The sequence below is a fragment of the Theobroma cacao genome, chromosome 10 (assembly GCF_000208745.1).
Source record: "Theobroma cacao cultivar B97-61/B2 chromosome 10, Criollo_cocoa_genome_V2, whole genome shotgun sequence".
NCBI classification, from domain to species: Eukaryota; Viridiplantae; Streptophyta; class Magnoliopsida; order Malvales; family Malvaceae; genus Theobroma; species Theobroma cacao.
Genome location: NC_030859.1, coordinates 1577884 through 1599133, shown reverse-complemented (window position 1 = coordinate 1599133; position 21250 = coordinate 1577884). Strand labels below are relative to the sequence as shown.

The 21250-nt window shown below is 36.6% G+C and overlaps 4 protein-coding genes across 8 annotated transcripts; 1 reads left to right on the top strand and 3 right to left on the bottom strand.

Moving 5' to 3' along the window:
* Positions 2033-7865, top strand: LOC18586003 (protein DA1-related 2). Of its 2 annotated transcripts, none has more exons than XM_007009117.2 (12): positions 2033-2348; positions 2943-3103; positions 3491-3578; positions 3699-3825; positions 5147-5267; positions 5411-5494; positions 5624-5743; positions 5895-6107; positions 6185-6247; positions 6352-6467; positions 7147-7205; positions 7298-7865. In XM_007009117.2, exons 1-12 carry the CDS (start codon positions 2285-2287, stop codon positions 7618-7620), a joined length of 1539 nt encoding a protein of 512 aa, XP_007009179.2. In that variant the 5' UTR covers positions 2033-2284; the 3' UTR covers positions 7621-7865. The 2 variants fall into 2 exon arrangements, with proteins under 2 accessions (XP_007009179.2, XP_007009178.2); XM_007009116.2 differs by having other exon boundaries at positions 2919-3103.
* Positions 8403-13452, bottom strand: LOC18586002 (mitochondrial substrate carrier family protein B). Of its 4 annotated transcripts, none has more exons than XR_001929880.1 (8): positions 13052-13452; positions 12117-12293; positions 11810-11959; positions 11242-11414; positions 11068-11135; positions 10482-10583; positions 10261-10353; positions 8926-9018 (listed from the first exon to the last, which is right to left on the bottom strand). XR_001929880.1 is itself a non-coding variant. In XM_018129321.1 (6 exons), exons 1-6 carry the CDS (start codon positions 13277-13279, stop codon positions 8777-8779), a joined length of 1038 nt encoding a protein of 345 aa, XP_017984810.1. In that variant the 5' UTR covers positions 13280-13452; the 3' UTR covers positions 8403-8776. The 4 variants fall into 4 exon arrangements, 1 of the variants encoding a protein (XP_017984810.1); XR_001929881.1 differs by having other exon boundaries at positions 10261-10313; XR_001929879.1 differs by having other exon boundaries at positions 8754-9018; positions 10261-10583.
* Positions 13907-17392, bottom strand: LOC18586001 (BEL1-like homeodomain protein 9). The gene is made up of 4 exons (XM_007009111.2): positions 16714-17392; positions 14741-15111; positions 14587-14647; positions 13907-14475 (listed from the first exon to the last, which is right to left on the bottom strand). The coding sequence occupies exons 1-4, from the start codon at positions 17317-17319 to the stop codon at positions 14002-14004; spliced, it is 1512 nt and encodes a 503-aa protein (XP_007009173.2). The 5' UTR covers positions 17320-17392; the 3' UTR covers positions 13907-14001.
* On the bottom strand, positions 17959-21179 carry LOC18586000 (protein NRT1/ PTR FAMILY 5.6). The gene is made up of 4 exons (XM_007009110.2): positions 21035-21179; positions 19661-19878; positions 18979-19523; positions 17959-18884 (listed from the first exon to the last, which is right to left on the bottom strand). The coding sequence occupies exons 1-4, from the start codon at positions 21177-21179 to the stop codon at positions 18002-18004; spliced, it is 1791 nt and encodes a 596-aa protein (XP_007009172.2). The 3' UTR covers positions 17959-18001.

Sequence of the window (21250 nt, the reverse complement as noted above, 5' to 3'; positions counted from 1 at the left end):
TCTCTCTTCAATTTTGAAAGGTTACACGGCCAAACCCTTTTGGCCACACCCCATTTTCAAGTATCAAACAGTGATATTACAGGTGAAAAAGAAGAGTTGAAGCAGTATAGTTTGTGGGTAAATTCATGGTACTTGAACTTCCTGTAACTCAAAAATGATGAACTCGTTCAAGTATTGAAGAAATATACCCTTTTGACAGTAACCATTTTTTCCCTTTTCTGCAGTTACTTTCCCCTGGAAAAACACATGCTTCCTTGTTAAACATCCTGTTCGTGTTCATGCTGAATTGCTGATGCAAACATGCTTACAAAGGCTGTTCCCTGATTTTGGCCATCTTTCCTAAGATAAATTTAACAGAAAACGAATCTTTTTTGAAGTGTATTCATATCCACAAATGGCGACATCATTAGCCTTTCCAAAGATAAATTAAGAAAAGAAGATCTCCCTGTTTTAAAAAAAAAAATACTCATTTGTATTTTCCAGACAACCACATGGCAAACTCTGTCAAGGGAATATGATTCTGTAGCAGAAATCTAAAGTACTTCCTGCAGAGTAACACAGCAATGGCTTATTTAAAATGATCCCCAAAAAAAGTTTATTTAGATTGAAAGAAAGGAACTGACTTCCATTTCCCAGAATATTAAAGCAACAATCTTTGTTTAAGACAATAAATCTTCCCTTTCCTCCAAAAGCAACGGCTGATAAAATTATGGAACAAGCAAAAGAATATATTCAGGCTGATGTCTTCATCATATGCAGGCCACCATAATCCAAATGAAGTTAAAAAAATATCTTTGATGCTGTTGTACTTTCATCATATGGCCTGATTAAGCAAATTACAGAATCATGTCATTACTCATCCAGTTTAAGAATCAGCATTCTGTTAAAAGGTGAAAAATTGATCATGATCTTTTGCTAGATTGTCAAACAAACTCTGATGTCATGTGCATTGTCCGCTTTGACCCTCGATGTGGATTCATGACTCTTTTTTGGATCTCCTTAGAGTCGCATCTTACCAACAATGTACACATCAACCTGCAACGTATTGTGACACATTGCACCAATTTGCAACATATTGTCCGTGACACATCATACAAACTTGCGACTTATTGTGCGTTTTGATCCCGATGGGCACATGTTGAAAATGGTGTGAAAACTTATACACTCTGTAAAGTATTGTCTGCTTTGACCCTCGATTTGAATTCATGGCTCCCCTCTGCATCCAAAGTCTTGAGTGGCACATAGCAGCAACCTGCAACCTATCGTTCGCTTTGGTCCTGCTGCTGGACCTGTGGCACCATGCAACAAGTGGAAGTAGAATCTGAATCAATGAAGTACCAGGTAGTAATGGTAAGTAAACAAAGCAAAAAATTGATGCTGAGTTTCTTCAAGTGAATGATTGTTCTGGTTTTTTTTTTTTTTTCACAAGGTGATTGTAAGGACCAATGCGAAGTAGGGAACCTGGAAAGCAACCAAGCTGGTACCAACTTCTAGTTTGTCATCTTTACCCCCACCATTTTCATGGCTACCAAAAGCTCTTATGATTAAGATTTTTCATGTTTTATTGTTAATTAATCTTGGTTGCCCACTAAAGATAAAAGAAGAGAAAAGCAATGTGAATGTTTTGATGTAGCTGTCCTTGTTCCTACCATTCTCCAACAACTCAAAGAAAGTATCCAAAAGAGCAAAGCCCCCGTATCTGACTTTGCAGGAATCAAAACAGAACCCTCCCAAACAGCAATCCCCCTCGAGCAACAATGGCAAACAAGTAAATGAAGAGAATTTCATGGTCATTTTCAACCAACATCAACTTTTTTTTTTTCTCAGCAAAAATTCCTTCAAATAATTTCCCCACCTTGGGAAAAGAAAGAACAACTGCTGAAAGCACCCGATCTAGAAAGCTATATAAATTCCCTTCTCCAGCTCAGATACATAAAAAGCCTTTTGCTTTCATGGCAGAGCAAATTCTAAACCGTCCACAAAGTTTTAATTTTTTATTAAATTTTAATTTTTTAAGCTTTGGGTTTTTCTTTCCTTTACTCAAATATTCCTTCCACTTTCTCAAGCCAAGAATCTCTTCTTCTCTTTGCTTACATTCCCTCCTTCCGATTCTTCTTCCTTCTTTTTATCTTTCCCTCTATATCTGTCTCCCCTCTTTTAACAATGCTTCTTTCTGTCTCTCTCTTTGCTTTCTCTCCCCCTCCAATTCTTTCTCCTCTTGGTGTCGTTTTCATCCATATATTCCGGCGATTGTTGATAAATATATTCCTTCACTTCCACCACCATGGCTCCTCCTCCTCCTCCTCCTCCCTCAAATGTCAACCATCTTTCTCACCCTTGCATCTACGGTACGTTCATAGTCTTTTTCTTCTTCTCTGTTTCCCTCTGTTCCAGTTCAAATGTGTTGTAGACTACAATTTTTCTTATAATTCCAATTACCCTTTTTTGTTTCTAAGTTTTTTTTCCGTTTCGTGTCCTAAAACTGTTTGTTAGAGTAATCCAATCACCTTTTATCGAGTTTCTTTTCATTCTGTTTTCCTCTGTTTCAATAAAAATTGTCCTTTTAACCATTTTTTCATGTTTCTTTCAAGCTGTTTTCCTCTGTTTTGAACCAAATTTGTTTGATAAAGTTCTTTGTTATAGTATGGCAATGATCAGTAGGCTCCTCTCAACAATTTCGTCGAGTTTTTTTTGGTTGTTCTGTTTTCCTCTGTTTTACTTCCAACAGTGTACGATAAAATTCTTTCTTTTAATATTACGATGGCCTTTTTTTTTTCTATAAACACTCCTTTCAAGTATTATTTTTGAATTTATTTTCCTTCTGTTTAAAATGTTTTGTTACAGTAATCCAGTGCAGGTTTAGTTCATTTTTTTCAGTATACCTTGTTTGTATGTATTGAAGTTTTTATGGAAAGCAGGGGACTTTGCTTCTTCATACACAGAGAGAAAATCAAGGCTTATGAAATGGCTGGGAAAGCTTTTCAAGACCAGTTCAAGTAGTCGCCGAGGAGGAGGCAGTGGCGGCGGAAGCGGAACTGGTGGCTATAACCCACATTATCTAGGGGAAGAAAACATGGTTGTTCGTGCTCCAGCTAGAATGCCGGTAACTTTAAAACTTTGTTTTATTTTTTTAACAGAAATGTTAGTTTTCTAAGTATACGAAGAAAAGATTGGATTAACTTTTCCATGAAAAGAGAGAAAACTTAGTCTTCAAATAATATGATGGTTTCTCTTTGTGCCACTATCTTTCTCCATGGATTGCCACTGTTTCCTTTGGTTGAATAGCAGAATCAGGATTGTTATTTTTACCACAGTAAACAGCTTAAGAAGAAATCCCATCATGTATTTCTTTTCCTGAGCTAGTTTCCATGAAAAAAAAGTTGGCTGAGCCATTTGAATTTGTAAACTTGTCTGATAGAACATTGTGCTTCTGTGTTGCTTACAAGGTTGGGAAACTTTTTTTGATAGCTCGTTTGGTTTATGTCATTAGGATGGTTGCCCTAGAGTAAGAAAGGAGCAAGAGGAATTAGATCATGCAATGGCACTTTCTTTGTCTGAAGGTTTGGGAAAACCAAGTGGTAAGTTTTTACATTGTCCAAACATCTTCACAAAGGTTGATCCTCCATGACCCTCATCAGCCTTTACTCTCTTTTTATCTCTTGCTCTATGCTTACTGATTCCGGTCTTGATGTTTGCAGGTTACAATGAATGGTGGATGGATGATAATTATGGTGGAGCTTTACCAAGGGCAGCCGATGGTGGTAGGATGAATTCATCAACATATCCTCGTTATGGCACTATGCAGTTTCATCCTTCTGGGAATAGGTAAGAGTCAGTTTTGATCAACACCATTGTCGGGTTGTACATGGAATGGTCATAGTCAAGTTCCTCCCATGCTCTTCATCTTGTAGTTGTTGGAGGGCTTTGCTAATACCATCTTAAAGAAAGAAGAGAAAAGTAAAAACAATCATATCTTATTTATTTATGAAAAAATTATGAAGAATAACCCTTCTCAATAAGAATATTTTAAAAATAATTATCAAAATAAATTTAACTATTTTTAGTCATATTTAGTTAAGATTTGACAAAAATACTCTTGAAACTGTTTTATATAAATTAAACCATTTATCACAGTTTCACTCCATTGGTGCTTCCGATTTCTCTCTCACCACTTAGCTCTCTCTAATGCTATCGATCTCTCTCTCCCGCGCTTTTAAGATGGCAAATGATGATTTTGATGTACTTAGGGTGGGTGGCTATTTGGAGTATTTTATTTTTAAATATTTTGGATGAAACTAAAGCAGTATAAATGGTTACAGATGTTTGAAATTACTTTTAATTAGATTAATTCGGAACCTAGATGTCAATAAATTCAAGAATTTGAAGTTTATAACCTGAGAATTTTAAAGGAATTTTTTTTCAATTTTTAATCAATATAGGTGTTTTAGATAAAAAAAATTTATGTTTTAGTTTATGAAAATATGTTATTTAATTGATGTCAAATTGTTCAAAAAAAAAAAACAGAAAGAAATGAAGAGAATTGAGGGGATTTGAAGTTTTGGTTTGTAAGTAATAATAACATTTTAATCATAAAAGTGTAATCAAATTTTTTTAAACATGATGTATAACAACAATGTTTTTCTAATATGGCGTGTAATAATAACATTTTTTTCAACATGACGTGTAATATACTTTTGTATATAGTGTGTAACAACAATATTTTTTTTTAGAATGACGTGTAACAACCTTTTTTAATTATACCATGTAATATATTTTTGTACATGACGTGTAACAACAATTTTTTTTTTAATATGACATGTAACAACATTTTTTAATTATGATGTATAACATGTTTTTATACATGACGTGTAACAATAATATTTTTTTTTTCAACATAACATGTAACAACTTTTTTTAACTATAACGTGTAACATATTTTTGCATATAACGTGTAACAATAATATTTTTTTTAACATGGCGTGTAACATCGTGTAATGGCTTGTAACATCATTAAGGGTAATTTTATCCAATTTAATTAAAAACAATTAAAATTATGAAGAGAGTTATTTCAAAAAATACCTCATATTTGAGGGCTAAAAAAAATTAATCTTTATTTGTAATATATGTTTATGCTTATGACTTGCAGAGTATGTTCGGGCTGCCATTATGACATCGGCTATGGCAATTATTTGGGATGCATGGGAGTATACTTTCATCCTAATTGCTTCCGTTGCCATTCTTGTGGTAATCCAATCACCGAGCATGAGGTAGTCTTATTCATCTTTGGTCCCAAGAGTCCAATTTCCTTCTGCTTTCGTATTCTCACTGTATCAAGTTGAGCTTTAACTTGTCAAAGTTACCAGAGAAATTAAGCATAATGCTCTAAACTTGGTTTTCCTTGCTATCCAAGTTTTCTTTGTCAGGGAGGGATCCATATCACAAAACTTGCTTCAAAGAGTTGACACATCCCAAATGCGAAGTTTGTCTCGAATTCGTAAGATAACTCTAGCTTCTTCAATTTAAAAATAGTAAAGATGACTTGTGTTTGTTTCTTTCTTGATGATATCATTTGAATTATTAGTACTATGAATACATTCTTATTTTCTGTCACACTGAATTTCAGATTCCCACAAATGAAAATAATTTAATAGAGTATAGGTGCCACCCTTTTTGGTCCCAAAAGTATTGTCCATCGCATGAGCATGATCACACAGCTCGCTGCTGTAGCTGTGAACGTTTGGAGGTATGAACCTAAGCCATTGCTAGGAATTGTTTGATACTATTGAAACAAAATGTGTGTTAGAACTTCCATTTTCTTCTAACAACAACCGTTGCTGTTGGTTATTGCTGTTTTCTTTCTTTGCCCCATTCTTCTTCAAATTTTCCTCCGGAAGTCTTGGAACGTAAGATACTATTCCCTGGAAGATGGACGGAGTTTATGCTTAGAGTGCATGGAATCTGCAATCATGGACACTGGTGATTGCCAGCCTCTTTACCATGCCATCAGAGACTATTACGAAGGATTGAACATGAGATTAGATCAACAAATTCCCATGCTTCTTGTTGAAAGACAAACACTTAATGAAGCGATTGTTGGAGAGAAAAATGTAAAATATGGACTCTTGCTCTTTGTTGTACACTTTTGTTTCATGGATCGGCCTTGATTCAGTTTGGTTCTTTCCAGGGATATCATCACATGCCTGAGACAAGGGGTTTGTGTCTCTCTGAAGAGCAGACTGTCACCAGTGTATGTCAACTGCACTAATTGTATGGTTTTGCTTTGTTTATCGAGATAAGTCTGACTGTAGTACAATAATTCACTAAACATTGTCTTCACTTTGTTCATTTCAGATACTAAAGAGACCGCGAATCGGAGGCCGCCAACTTATTGGACTGAGAACTCAACCTCAAAAGCTGACAAGGAAATGTGAAGTTACTGCCATTCTTGTTCTTTATGGTCTTCCAAGGTAAACTCTGACATGATATTTCTGATGGCATTTCTTCTATTCCCCTTGCACTTTGTTTTGTGGGTCAAGTTTAAATCCCGGCATTGCTTCTTGTTTACTAAAATTATCTTGCATTCTGTGATTATCACACTTCCTGCATTAGAACTTCAAATAAGCAATCAAGTGCATTATAATTCGAAATGACAGGGGCTCCCCATGTTAATATTACTCCTGCACTGTTTTGCTAGTATCTGGCTTCCTGATCAGAATATGGTTTGAGACATGAGGGAGTGACTATGATAAATATTGGAATGCATACATATGTCTAGGCAACATGTCTTAAGAGACATGTGAACAAGAGGCACGAAAATGACAATTACCCAAGTTGGTTTTGTATCTAGTTAATGTTTCCAGCTTGTTGAACAGATACATCTGAAACCACTCCGAGTTCTAGAAGAAAAAGAAATACTCAGTTCAATACTTTCTGGTCTGAAATGTTCTTGAGTATTCACGATCAATTTCTAGTTAAATGGATTCAATCTTATTCCAAACTCTGAATTTTGATAGAGCAAGTTAATTTGTAGCTGATCTATAGTTTTCAGTTAATCTACTGCATGCTGAACTGAACTTTTTAAGGCTTATTTATTTCTTCCAAAAGTTCAAACAGTAGTTCTTACTTGATATCTTTGCTGGAATGCAGACTACTAACTGGGGCAATTCTCGCCCATGAATTAATGCATGGCTGGTTACGCCTCAAAGGTAGAGAAGTGTATCAATCCTCAGTCTTGGATAAATTTTCTCAATGCTTCTATAATTTTTTTCTTTGTTCATTTTCTCCATGAATAATGCAGGTTATCGAAATTTAAATCCCGAGGTAGAGGAAGGTATCTGCCAGGTTCTATCATACATGTGGCTTGAATCTGAAGTATTGCCAGGATCAAGTAGCAACAGGGCATCCTCATCAGCAGCAGCTTCTTCGTCCTCTTCATCCTCAAAGAAAGGAGGAAAGTCTAATGTAGAAAACAAGCTTGGTGAGTTTTTCATGCACCAAATTGCCAATGATTCTTCGCCTGCCTATGGGGGAGGGTTTAGAGCCGCCAATGCAGCTGTCAATAAATATGGTTTACGTCGTACCTTAGACCACATACGCCTGACAGGGAATTTCCCATTGTAAAACTCTGATTCTGTTACCCTCCTTCCCCCATAATTGTCCCTTGATCAAGAAAAAGAAAAAGAAAGAAAAAGATCAGTGCGTATGTTACAAGTATTCAGGTCATGACAGAAGATTGAAACAGCTTCTTCTCCCCAAAATTTTCATGGGGTCACCATGACAAACACGCGGTTAAGATGATGTGTCAAGTTCATAATAACTAGTTTTATTGTTTGTTTAATAAGAGAAGTTCTTCTTTTGGTCCCTTACTGTAACCTTCACTGATAACACAAAAAGATCAATAGCAGAAATGCTTCTGCACTTCCTGGAATAGAACAATAACTCTTTGTAAACCAGCAAGTGAGCTGACACAAGGCAGCACGGTTACCCAAATACTCCCGGCACAATTGTTGAGAAACTGCATCCTTGTTTTGTTGATAATTCTTCAACCAAACTAATGGAGGAATGGGGGCTGTCCGAAGAATTTGTGGGGAGTTCTGTTCTCACTCCTAATTCCCCCCAAAAAAAGTAACTCAAGATGTCCTTGGAAACAAACGATATTCAACATGCATCCAAGTACACAGCAATGGTAAGCTTCTAAACTTAGAAATTTAGGAAATATCAACAAATAATTAGCAGACAGGTAGAAAGAAAAGCAGGTCCTGACGTCTTCATGAACAGTCTTTGACATCAGGAAGCCAGCTTTGCAAACCATATCCAAGTACAGAGATCAAGGCAGCAACTGCAATTGCAAAGATCACTGATTATAAGATTACAGAAAACCAAAAATTCCAAAAGGCTTATGAAACAAGTAAAGACAATCCCCTAACTTTTGTTAGAGAAGGTACAATATTACTCAAATTTGAAGTTATAAATGTATGGTACATATGCCAGTGATCTACACAATATGATCAAAACTTGTACTTGGAACAGGAAATTTAAAATGATCACCATCGGTATTGCATCCTTGAGGATGCGGACAAAGCCATCGAGTACACATGAAATGTAAGTCACCATCCATCTATTTACATGGAAAAATATCTCTCACAGCAGCATCACAAAATTTTGCCACTGCAAGAAGAGCTATGAAAGTTAAATGTGGTGTGCTATCACATAACCAATTTTAACCAACCCATTATTTCAGTTGCAGATCAAACATCCAGCGAGATACCATCACGAACTATAATTTTGCAGTAACATCTGCTAAAAGCATCTTCAATGTTTCATAGGTCATGAAACATATACCGACACCTGGCACCACTTTGTAATATTCAGGCACTATCCCTCTATACAAACCACGGAAGCCTTCAGTCCGGAATATGTGCTTAAATGTACCAAAAAGCCCTGTTGTGTAAACTTGGGCTCGTCCACCAGCCCCCTCCAACTGTTTGCGCCGTCTAATGAGGTCCAAAGGAAATATTGCTGCATTTATACAGAACACAGATGAAAAGAGTCATCCATTGCTTTATCCAACACATTAATTCATGGAAGAAGATATCGCCAGGCACAAAAAGAAAGAAATTAGTCTCTACTAAGAAACACAAACCAGAGATTAGTCTCTACTAAGAAACACAAACCAAATAAACCTAATTGTACAGAAATATTCAAGGTCATGATGAAACAAAATTTTCATGACTAATGCTTAGAAAACTAGTTTCAACTGCTAAAGTAAACAATCCAAGCTATCAATAAACAGCATGCTACCACAAACTATGATTTAACTACAAATTTGAAAGAATCCTTCAACAAATACTTTCATGCCAACCAAGAAAATATGAACTCAAGGGTCATCACCAAGACTCGGTAAGTAATGATGTTGAATCTATAACATCAAATCCATAAAATCCCAGTAAATGTGTTTATGAAACTATACTGCACTCTTGGAGAAAAGTTTGTATGGTGTGAAAATTCAATGGTGGGTCAAGTCCAGGAGAAAGCAATTGATGATTGAACTGCTACATCACTTTTTCAGATTGAACTTTGCAGCTCAATAATTCATTGATTTAATAAATATTTTTAGTTCAAGAGAAAAGAAATTGGGATGATTAAGAAACCATAATATCACATCCAATCAGAAAAAAGAGAAAGAGATGAAATTGTGATGTGCTGAACATGTCTTACTAGGTGAGCCGACAAGAACAATTGTTGGCAATCTATCTAGGTAATAATGCATGTTTTGAGTGGTGCAATCACCCCTTACAGACCTTTTATAGCAAATGAAAGGCCCAAGAGTTGAAACAGGACCAACAAGATCACCTTTGCTATAAAGCTAGAAGCCTGGTTATTACCCAAGGAACCCTAAGTGAATGAAAGATAAACTCTACAGCACAAATGTGGCAGAAACCAAGTAAAGGTGCATAATCTCATCCACAATTGCAAGGTGTAGGACTTATGTGACTTAACTTCAGCGAGGAGCACCAATTAGCTTCCATTAATAAAAAATAAGAAATTATTAGCTGGACCTTGTCCGCACATTTGAATCAATATTTTTTTAGTAAAAACATCTGGCTTAAGTTATCTTCAGTGAGTGGAAGGCAAATAATTGCTGAATTTACTCCACATCTGATACAAATTGATGGAGAATTCCAGGAAAATTGCACCAGCCAAGCCTGAAAGACTCCGATCCATTAGGAAATGGCAAGGAAGCCTAAATGAGAAGCATACCTCAAGGAGGATACCTCTCACACTGATATCTTGAGGAAGCAGTATTAGTTCACCTGAGAGTAGAGCCAACCTATTATGGAACAAACTGCAATCCTTTGGGAGAAAAGTTGTTGAAAGAAATGTTGTAGAGTGAAGTTAATCCAAGAATGATTTTTACATAAGAATAAATAAAGGTAGACAAATGACAGAGAAAATGGTAAATTTCTTGTTGACTTCCTTACTAAAGTTCTCAAATGCCAGACAAAAAACAACTCCGGTTTGGGTCTCTGGTTCTAGGGTTCAATCGGTTTAGATACTTAATGCAGAGCCTGCACCACAGCCTGCTTCTCTGCATCAAAAGCATAATAAACAGCTAAATGGATTAACCTCTACACTTGGATAATGGCATTGTTAGATCAAGTAAATGTAAGTATTTCAACCAAAAACATCTGCCAAAAGAGCACTGTTAATTTAGAATTGATAGAGTCGCTAAAGCTTTGGTACAGTTACAGCAATCATTTAATCCATGCTTTACAGAAGTATTAAAGCAACAATTTATACAAAATGATATCAGCCATATCTCTGTTTTCTACAGCTGAAAATAGACAGAACATTTACCTAAAAGACAGCTATTCATGAAAAACATAACAATGCAGTAAAGTGGACACTCACAGTTATACTCCATTTCAATTGCAAGATTGAATATAGTTCTCCTTTACATGATAAATAACCAAAAGAAAAATAAAGACAAAAAAGAAGACAAAACACAATCAGATTTTGGGAAACTGCAATTAAGTTACCAACACAGCTCGTCTAAAGATCACTCACCTGTTGACGACGCAATCCCTGAAAGACTGCCACAAGATAGACTGACCAGAACAGTAGAATCATGGGGCCTGATAGAAAGTTAATTATAAAAAAGAGAAAGAAGTGGCTTAGAAAAGCATGATGTATTAAATAATGATCACAAGAAGGCACAGTTTATTGATCAAGAGTAATCACCTCTGTGACTGCCAGAAAGATCTCAAGCTCTCATATACCGAAAAGCTAATTGCTATGCTAGGTCCAACACCTAAAAGTGTCGCTCCAAGTCCCTTGTATAGGCCCAAAACACCCTCCTCTTTGCATATAGTTTGTAAAGCATGCCCAATGCCTCTGTAGTATAAAACATTTGTCTGTATAAGAAACAAAGCAGAGAGGTTAAATTAATTGCAATTACTCAATTTCATAACTAAGACCAGTCCTAACCCAAATGGGGGCACATGCATGCATCTCTGTTCATGTAAACTAGCACTTAATGACAAAAGTTTGGTTGATATCAGAAAACATAAACAAAGAGAAAAAGATAAACATTATTAACCTACTTTAAGCAAGGAAGCCAGCTCAGAGTAGTGGCCAAGCAAGGGAAAAATATTCTAATGCGCAGAAAAAACCCAATAAAAGTGCAGAAAGCAGCAAAACCTTGCCAATGAGTGCTTTTTGCAACCTTTTGAACAATAATATAAATACTGATAACAAGAAAGCAAATAATTTGCCTGCAAACATTTTGTGAAAGGCATATGGATCTAACCTGGGCTGCAAGACGTGTTCTTACAAGATCCAGTGGATACGTAGCAGATGCAGCAGTAATTCCTGCCAAGCCACCACCTAAAAAATGTATGCAAAGGTCGGTGCTCATATGTTCACTATGACTTTCCAGTCCTGGGAGCATATATAGTAACTGAAACAAAGAATAAAGATCAAAATTTAAGAATAAGAATGCCCATGAGAAGGTCACAGAGGATCAAATCCTAACCAGAAAAAAGAAAAATTCACCGAAATACAGATGGTATTTTATTGTACTAGAAGGTATTCATCTCAAGAATTTAAGTACCAACCTTTTTATAGCGCTCATAGGCATAAAAGTTCAAAGAAGAATATGGTAGACGATGTGCAATTGTAACCAGATTCCCCTTCCAGAAGGCTCTGAAACCTTCTTCGCCAACAATACGTGATGCTTCTCGCCATATACTAGCTTTTCTTAATGTTGCAGCATCAGAGTGCATGCCTTGCACCTACAAAGTATGATGACGAAAACAAGGTAAAATATCAAGCAAATCCAGTGGTTGCCAACTCCATGAAGAAATAATATTTCAAGAGAGAGATAGAAAATAAAAAATCAAACAAACAACTGGAACCATAATTAATAATGTAAACTACAGCAGATGAGAAGCTGATCATAATTTCAAGCATATGCCACAAAGATTAGTTCTGTTACTTTCTGTAACAAAAACAAGAATTCAACAGATAAAGGATGGACAATAGCAACATTGTACTGGAATCCATGGATAAGGGCTCACTGCAAAGATGTTACCATATCACATCACTTAGTTTTCCTTGACTAATTTGACATGAACAATATCACAAGGGGTGAAAACAATGTTCTCAATCCATAATAGCTTCATTTCCACCATAAATAGATATTCATACCAAATTTCAAGATATTTGAACTTCATAGATTAAAAAACTAATAGCAATAGCTAATAACAGAATCAAATCATTTCAAGTTTTCTAATTGACAAATTGAAAAAGAAAAAAAAATCAGTGCCAATGACTTATAAATACATAACCAACACATCACAAAGAAAAAACCTTGTACACATTCATCAATTCACACCTCATATGTTAATTTCTCTAAGCCAGATAATTATCATCTTTACTGCAAAATCCACTTAAAAAGCCACCTACTTTTCCCAAAAACCATCTCAAACAAAAATAACCCAAAAATATCTTAAAAAGGGTGAAAAAAGATATTGAAAAGACAAAACAAAACCTGAAAGAGAATGGTGAGACGAGCAAGAGGTGCAGTGCAAGTCTTGCTTAAAGCACCAGCAACCCCACCAGCAAGCAACTGTGAGACAGTCCCGATCTGGGTTTTTTGTGCTTGCAATAACTCTTGCTGCTGCTGTTTAAATTTCAAGGCTGTCGTGTCCACCCCACTTTTTCCGCCTCCTCCCCCATGGCCTGGATTTACGACCCCAACTCTCGCTTCTGTTTGCATAGCAAACTGTAGCAAAAAAAAAAGTACAAACTTTGCCCAAAGATTGGAACTTTACTAGGAAAATACGAGGCTTTGGTTTTATAGAACAAAATAAGTTAAAAAAAAAAACCAAGCTTGTGAATATGAAGCTCAAGAATTTTCTTTGGTTAATTTGCTTTTCCTATGCTTCCACTCAAAGTTTCAATCTTTTGGGACGATGTCGTTTCCATTTAGATATCAATCTAACTCCACCAAACCGACTTCCATGGTTGTCTGCAGCCGTTGATCTGTTTGACTTATTATCCAAGTCAAACTTTCTCTTTCTTTAAAGTTATGATGGGAACTGTGGTAGGTGATTTTTACAGCTGTCGAATATGTGGAGAGGATATTCTTTCAAGTGAGATTCTTTGGAGTGGCGTGTTGAGTGACAGCTGTTAAAGATAAGTTTGGAGTTTACGGTCGGTTAGTTAAATCCTCCATTCAGAGAGTTCCACGTGGACAAACAACGTTGTTTTTTGTTTCTCGCGAGATGTTGCCGGCGGCAGCCTATACCTTTCTTCATCTAGAAGAGAAATCAGCTACGGAAGTGACTATCTTTGTCCCCTTGCACACATTCTTATGAACAAGCAAAGAAAATAGAACAAGAAAGACTTCGAAGTTCCAATTATATTGTAAAGTACCAAACTTTCTAAGCAAGATACAAGAAATAAACAACATATGAACAAAACTCTGTGTTTTGCCTATCAAAAATTCTTCCCATGGTGCTGTCTTTCAACATCAAAACCAGCTTTCAAGCTCAGCTCACCATCAGTTTTGAAGTTGAAATTGTGACATAAGTTCATCGGCATTGGCGGTGTTGAAAAGTCAATCCCATTGTTGTCCTGATTGAGACTCAATGCTAGACAGAAATTGCTGGTGCCAACTCCGAGATGGTGATTGCTTGGCAGACTGGTGTAAGCTAATGCACTCTTCTGCAGCTTGCTTTGCTCATCTGGGTAGAAGATGTTGTTTCTTGGGCGTTTATTTTGGATATTCTCAACTTCTTGGCTTGCAATGAAATGTGGCAATTTGTCTACGAGGAGCTCAGATGGCAGTTTAGCATCTTGGTTTGTAGCTTCCGATGATGGTTTCTGAGATTGCCTTAATTCAAGCATGTGTATCTCTTCCACCATTGGCTTCCAGAGTCTTACTCTTGCATTGATAAACCAATTGGAAACCTATACAAAATCTCATTTCATTGCTCCATTAGCCAACCCGGAAGAGCACAATAATTATGGTTCTCGTTGAAAAGGATGCTGGTAAAAGATTTAAGAAAGCACAAAGTTCACCTGAGTCCTGGATAGACCTGTTTGTCGAGCTAACATTAGCTTTTCTGAATCCGTAGGATAACTGCCAAGAGTATAACAATTTGATTCACCACCATTAACCAGGCAGAATTTAAAGAAAGTATTCATGGAGAGTAAAACTAGGACAGTCACTCACGGGTGCAGGAAGTGTTCAAATAGCCATGTCTTGAGCACAGCAACTGCTTGATCCGGAAGTCCTCTTTGAGATCGCCAAAGAGGATGCTGAAGAAAGGTCACGTTCTGAACAGGATTTTGGTTACTAATCCCTTGATCAGATGTCCAAAGGCTTGGAACATTATTATCTTTACCCACAACAGCATTATCAGCAGTTTTGTCTGTGAACCGAATTTGGTTCAGGATGGCACTCTTCAAGCAACTAAAATGCTTTGCAATGGCTTTGAAAGCAAAACATACATATGGAGCTGCATTCCCAAGGCCGGAAACACATTTGAATGATGCAACAACTGATTGCATTTGCTGGCAGTACAGCTTGTATTTCCTGTATACCTGATGGAGACGAAGGGAGAACAAATTGGAACATGTTAATCTCCTCAAGTAGCAATGATTTTTTAAACCATATTAAACAATATTACCTAACAATTATCTTGGAACCTGTAACAGTTGTTAAGCATCAACTACAGCTTCTATCTATAGATAGCAGGGAACATGTATCTTAGGCAGCATGCTGCCTTCAATTTGATGTCTGATCATTTCAGACTAAACTTGCACATCCCCCCGGCCTCCAGAATCCAGAGAACCGTATAATCCATCAGAAGAATTTGTTTTCTTCCCACCATTATCATGGGGAAGATTATCCTAAAATCTAATTCTTCTGAACATGTAGTTGCTCTGGTGACCACCATCTTCTGTGTATTTAACTGAGTACAGATGACGTGATGCTACAGTTAACCTAGGTTTCTGTTAATTCCTCCCTAATTACTCCTCCCTTGGTTCACTGATTAAGATTGGAATATCAAATATGTTTCCTGAATTACCACGATTTGGTGCCTGCATTAGCTTTCTAGCTATCTAAACATGTAAAACACCTAGCTGCCAAGCAATTTAAAATTTTAAGCATGCAGTTAATGGAAAATAGATTAAGTACTTTCCAGGGCTCCTTATTTCTTCTCTATGCGTATAACCCTACTAAAGCTCCTATCCTATTTTTCTTTAAAAGAATTATACTCTAAATGATCAGATCCCAAATAAGAAGCAGTAGTTCTCCTTTTTTGTGTCTCCCAATGTAACCCTTACAAACTCAACAAGACTCTCTAACAGAGAAAGCTTCAGGTTCAGATGCAGCCTAGAGGGCTTTTTCCCCACTGTCAGTGCAGTGCACAGAACCCACACTCACAGAGATGCTACCAAGGACACAGCAGAGATGATGGCTATAGTAATTTTTTAAAAAAAATATTCAAAATACCCCAGGCAAGCGAGGAAGAAGATTGTACAGAGAGAAAAAAAGAAGAGATGAAAAGAGAACAATACAAAGAGAAAATGCAAAAACAAAACAAAACAAAAAAGGAACAGTAACATGATTTATTATGACAAGACAAGACATCTTTTTGCCATCTCTACTAAAATAAATCAGATATCTTTCCCCGAGGATACTGATTCTTTGACAGCAACAATTAAATCATCAGTTACACTCAATTCAATTGAAAGGAATTGAATATCACAATCATCATCTTTTTCTCCTTTTTCTTCCTCATAAATGATCACACCGTATCTTCTCATCTATAGTATATTCACTGAAGATCAAAACACAGTTTTCCATTATCATTTGCACTGATGCAGTTTTTCACCATTTGAACGTATAGCGTTCATACATTGCATCCTTGTCATACTTCTTCTCTTAAGCTAAAGCTCTGTACTTGCATCAGTAATTTAGTAAGCTAAAGCTCCATTTATTGGTTTCCTGGCAATAGTTTAAACATGTTGACCATATCACACTTTTAGTTTTAGTCATAAAACTGGAATTGAAAGTTACCTTTTGCATGGAAGAGAAATGTAAACAGCAACAGTTTTTGCATTAACTTGAGAAAAAATCAACTTAATCAAGTTAAATATTTGTATTGTATTGACAGATATAGGAAGAAACATGCATACCTCATCCAGCATCAGAACGAGCCTTGAGTTCTTCCAACGATGCTGAATTTTATCACTGCACGTAATTGGATCCTTACCAACGTCACCATCACCTAAGCTCTCCAATGGAAAGTCTAAAACTCTATAATCAACTCCACAAAAATCATCTAAAATCTGCTGTGCAGGCGTCAAAAACCTTGAACTCTTCAACACATATGCATAGCCAGTGAATGGACCAAGTGGAACAGAACTTCTCATTTGACAATTCTGCTTCAGGAAACCTCCCAAGATTGAATTCTCATTGCTCTTTTGTGCATCCAAGTTCAAAGGGAGATTCATGTTATCCTGGTGTTGAAAAGATAGAGACAAAGATAAACCCTGGTCGTCAAAGAACTGGTAGTTAACATCTCTCGGGTTTTGCATTGTGCTTGAGCACAAAGATTGTGGGAAAGTGTGCATGAAAGTTGGTTGAGAAGAAGAAGGACAAAGCAATGCCGGTTGGTTCAGTTGGAGAAGTGGAGCTTGTGAGGCTTGCTCTTCTTCTTGGTTGGTTCCAATGGTGACTCTAAGCCTGTTCCTTCTGTTTTGTTGTGGTATATGGAGGGGTTGATTATAACTTCCTTCCATGGAATGAAGAGTGAGAGAATGGTGCTGGGTGATGATGGTTGATGGAGGAAATGAAAGGGGTTATGAATTAACAATCTTCTGTGCCTTGCAGACAGTCTTGTGCAGTTAAAGCAGAGAGAGACAGAGATGATCAGGCACTGGACGTGAAGTCTGAAAGACAGAGGTAGGTCACGCTCTCAATCTCAAATATGTGGACTCTTCTGTTATGGCATTGAGTATAGAAAGACTTTCCTACTACGTCATCTAACAGCTATTGTACTTTTGACCATGGTAATAGTAGAATAAATAAATAGTATATATATACACTAAATAATATATTGATCAGGATTCCTTAGGATTCTATAATTTTTGTTATTATTTTGGTATTTGGCATATTAGACCAATGAGTCTGTATCTTATACAGATATTATTATTGACGAGAATTGTACATACTATATACATGAAATTTCACGTGACCTATTGACACAACAATAGGTAATAGTGTGAGATTTTTTGTAATGTGGCATGCCATGTTAGTGGTCATAATAAGAGTTAGAGGAAATGGTGTGTTATGTTAATAACTCTTATCATACTTAATTAATATGTCACGTTATTTTTTATATATAAAAAATATAATAACGATCACTTAAATATTGTCACTTAATTTAAGATTCAGTTTTATGTTATTTAAATCAGAAAAGATTTACACAATTAGCTCTGCCTCATCACTTTTAGGGCAGTCAGGCACAAGAATCCCTCTATGTACATTTTTGTAAGTATAACTCCTTGCCAAGAATATATAAGCACAGAAGTTCAGTAAATTTATGGCTGCTAGCATCCAATAGAAATTATCCAAACGACTTATATTCAGATCCTTGCCAATCCAACTTTTGCCTCCTTTCCTTGTGATATGATCTACAATTATGATTAGGAAGCTGCTTAGGAAGCTGCCAACTCCAATCACGCTGAGATAAAAGGCTATTCCTAAGCTTCTCATTGAATCAGGAGCTTGATCATAGAAGTACTCTTGCAGGCCAACCAAAGCAAAACCATCTCCCAGGCCATTGATTAAGTATTGAGGAGCAAGCCAAAACACACTCATAGACAGTGCCACTTGCTTCCCACCTTGCATAATCTCTTTCTCCACAGCTTTCAGCCTTTTCATTTCAACACATGCTGCAGCAACCATGGACAGTGTGGAAAATATCATGCCGATGCCTATCCTTTGAAGGATATTTATGCCTCTTTCATTGCTGGTAACCTTCCTTAGAAATGGAACAAGAATCTTCTCATAGATGGTGACTGAAACCATCATTCCAACAGCAGTGAGAGAATAAATAGATGCTGGTGGAATATCGAAATTATGGGTGATCCTTCTGTCCATGGTTGCAGCTTGTTTGACAAAGAAAGTTGAAGCTTGTGCCACACCTACTCCAAATATTAAAGAAGTAAGCCAAATGGGAATCATGCTTAAAACAAGCTTCATTTCCTCAACTTTTGTCACTGTTGCTAGTCTCCAAGGATTGTGAGTCTTCTCAGTTGAAGTGTTTTCCCTGTCTTCAACAATTGCAGCTTTGTCCAGAAACCTGCTGATCAGATTAAATTGATTAGAATCTCTTTTACCTAAGCCAGATTGGGCAATCTAATGAAACTTAATTGTTTTGAACTTCCTTAAATTACCTAAGCCTACTTGTATGACATAGAAGCCTTCCTTGGGACAATTTCAATCTTGGTACTTCATATAGTAAAGAAGGATTGGAAGGATAAGGTAATTTTCTCTTCCTTATGGCTGCAACCAAAACTTGCAGTAAAGGAGTTAAAGGACTCCCTTCTGGTAAGCGGTATCGATAATAAATCTTCCCCATGTAAAAGGTTAAGATTGTGACAGCCATAACTATAGTGAGGATAAGATCTGCAACCCCCCAGCTGACTTTGTCTTGAACATAAACTATGACTATCACACCAAGCAGAAGTCCACAACAAAGTGCAAAGTTCCACCAGTTGAAGTAAGACATCTTCTGCTTCCTTTCTTCCAAGTGATCATCATCAAACTGATCTGCTCCAAAGCTCTCAAGGCAAGGCTTGTGTCCTCCAGTCCCAAGGGAGATAAAGTACAGTGCAAGAAAGAAAAGCACTTCATGAATTTTCCTTGGTTTATGACACGCTCCTGCATTGCATGGCTTTATAACTGGGATAAACTCAGACATCGTCAAGAGGCTCAGACCCTGGTTTCCACATTAAAAAAGAACATATGTAAGGCTGCGTACATTAGTTTAATTAGCATGGGATTTATCTCATTAGTCATAAAAGCCATTTCAATTTTAAAATCAAGGCAGTGTTTATTCTGATTTTATGCAATTACCAAGAGATAAATGAGGGATGAAAGCAGAACCATTGTGAACCGGCCAAAGTAAGCATCTGCTAAGAACCCTCCAGCTAGAGGCATTATTGTTGTGACTCCTGCCCAGTAGTTAACATTCTTTGCAGCTGTTTCCAGGTCTTGATGAAGCACATTGGTTAGGTATGAAATGAGATTTGTTGCTATTCCAAAGTAGCTTAGCCTTTCACTAAACTCAATTGCTGGCCAAAAGTTGGCAGGGAGTTAATAAAGTTTTCTGAATTTCCTTCCTTGATTGCCAAAAGTTTACAGATCTCATTGCACATAATAGTAGCCTCTAGTAATTAGTTACAAAGCACAGTCAAGATCGATGATTCATGTCTAAACGGATTCTGATCTGTCCACTACATTAGGATAATCCTTGCTTTGAAAATTAAGGCAAGAAAATAAAGGTTCTAACTTACTAGAAACTAAGGACTTGGATCACCATTATGGGTAAGGCAGTGTCCAATGAAGGGGAGGACTACCCCTTTCGATTACTCTTACCCATTGGATTAGAATTAGCCAAAGATGAAAGCAGGAGATTATTAGGACTAATGTACTAGCTCCCCTTAAATACTTTTCCTATTATCAATCAATAACTTATAATAAACTTAATTGTTCTCATCAATGCATAGGTGTGCGGAAGACTATTACTTGGAAAATATCTGATATAAGCTCAGTTGTTAGGACTGATTGATCTACAGTCTGCACATAATCATGGAGGCACCCTGGAGGCCAAAATTCAACGTTCTATTTGTTATCATTTCCTTCTTTTGATCAAGTTTGTTTACTAGATTTATGAGAGAAGCAACCCTGAAATAGTAAGTCCAATGTCTTTTAGCTTCCTTTATTTCATTTCAAGCAAAGAGCTGTCAAATATCAACAAGGTTTGGCAACCTTGATGGAGGCAAAATGCTTACCCCTGGCGACAGACACTAACACACAAACATACCCTTGCAAAGAAGAAAAATTCACAAAAATGTTTGAGCCAACTGGTTATTTGGCCCTTTTTTTTCTTCAATGAAGTTAATGTCACATGTGAGCTGACTGTTGATAACGATAATTAAACAGTGCTGGTCAAGATAAAGGCAGACATTAGGCTTCCCTGACCTCATCCATGCACATTTATGTCCCTAGACATTATGTTACTATACATTATTACTGTGACATGAAACCTACTATGGTCTCCATTTTATATATGACTCTGAAATCTTTTTCTGAACTAGAAATACAGCATGTTGGTGATTGACAATCACCAAATAATTGTAAGAAAACAGTGAAGAATATGTCAAAGAGCAAGGTTTTGGTATATTGTGCTGGTAGAAACTATTGCAAGCTTAATATAGATATACTTACTAATGATAAAGAGAGAGGCTTTCCATACACCAGTGGAAGCTCTTAGAGGAACTTTTCCCTTATGATTAACAGATGAATCATGAACCCATTTCTCTTCATCTCTTCCTTCATCTTTAGCATCCTGTCTCTTTGCTTCTTGCTCCATTTTAAGTTTACTAATTAAAAAAGAAAGAGTTTTGATGGTAAGTTGAGGGTATGCTTGGTACTGCCTTTTAT

Excerpts from the sequence above, each read along its gene's own strand:
- LOC18586003 (XM_007009116.2), top strand. The coding sequence starts at position 2,285 with ATGGCTCCTCCTCCTCCTCCTCCTCCCTCAAATGTCAACCATCTTTCT. Across the intron at positions 3,104-3,490 it reads GTGCTCCAGCTAGAATGCCG|GATGGTTGCCCTAGAGTAAG; the intron begins GTAACTTTAAAA and ends TTATGTCATTAG. Across the intron at positions 5,268-5,410 it reads ATCCAATCACCGAGCATGAG|TTTTCTTTGTCAGGGAGGGA; the intron begins GTAGTCTTATTC and ends TTGCTATCCAAG.
- LOC18586002 (XM_018129321.1), bottom strand. The coding sequence starts at position 13,279 with ATGCAAACAGAAGCGAGAGTTGGGGTCGTAAATCCAGGCCATGGGGGA. Across the intron at positions 12,294-13,051 it reads GTCTCACCATTCTCTTTCAG|GTGCAAGGCATGCACTCTGA; the intron begins GTTTTGTTTTGT and ends CATACTTTGTAG. Across the intron at positions 9,019-11,067 it reads AGGGATTGCGTCGTCAACAG|CAATATTTCCTTTGGACCTC; the intron begins GTGAGTGATCTT and ends GTATAAATGCAG.
- LOC18586001 (XM_007009111.2), bottom strand. The coding sequence starts at position 17,319 with ATGGAAGGAAGTTATAATCAACCCCTCCATATACCACAACAAAACAGA. Across the intron at positions 15,112-16,713 it reads TCGTTCTGATGCTGGATGAG|GTATACAGGAAATACAAGCT; the intron begins GTATGCATGTTT and ends CGTCTCCATCAG. Across the intron at positions 14,648-14,740 it reads TTTGAACACTTCCTGCACCC|TTATCCTACGGATTCAGAAA; the intron begins GTGAGTGACTGT and ends TACTCTTGGCAG.
- LOC18586000 (XM_007009110.2), bottom strand. The coding sequence starts at position 21,179 with ATGGAGCAAGAAGCAAAGAGACAGGATGCTAAAGATGAAGGAAGAGAT. Across the intron at positions 19,524-19,660 it reads CATCCCTCATTTATCTCTTG|GGTCTGAGCCTCTTGACGAT; the intron begins GTAATTGCATAA and ends TGTGGAAACCAG. Across the intron at positions 18,885-18,978 it reads TGTCATACAAGTAGGCTTAG|GTTTCTGGACAAAGCTGCAA; the intron begins GTAATTTAAGGA and ends TCTGATCAGCAG.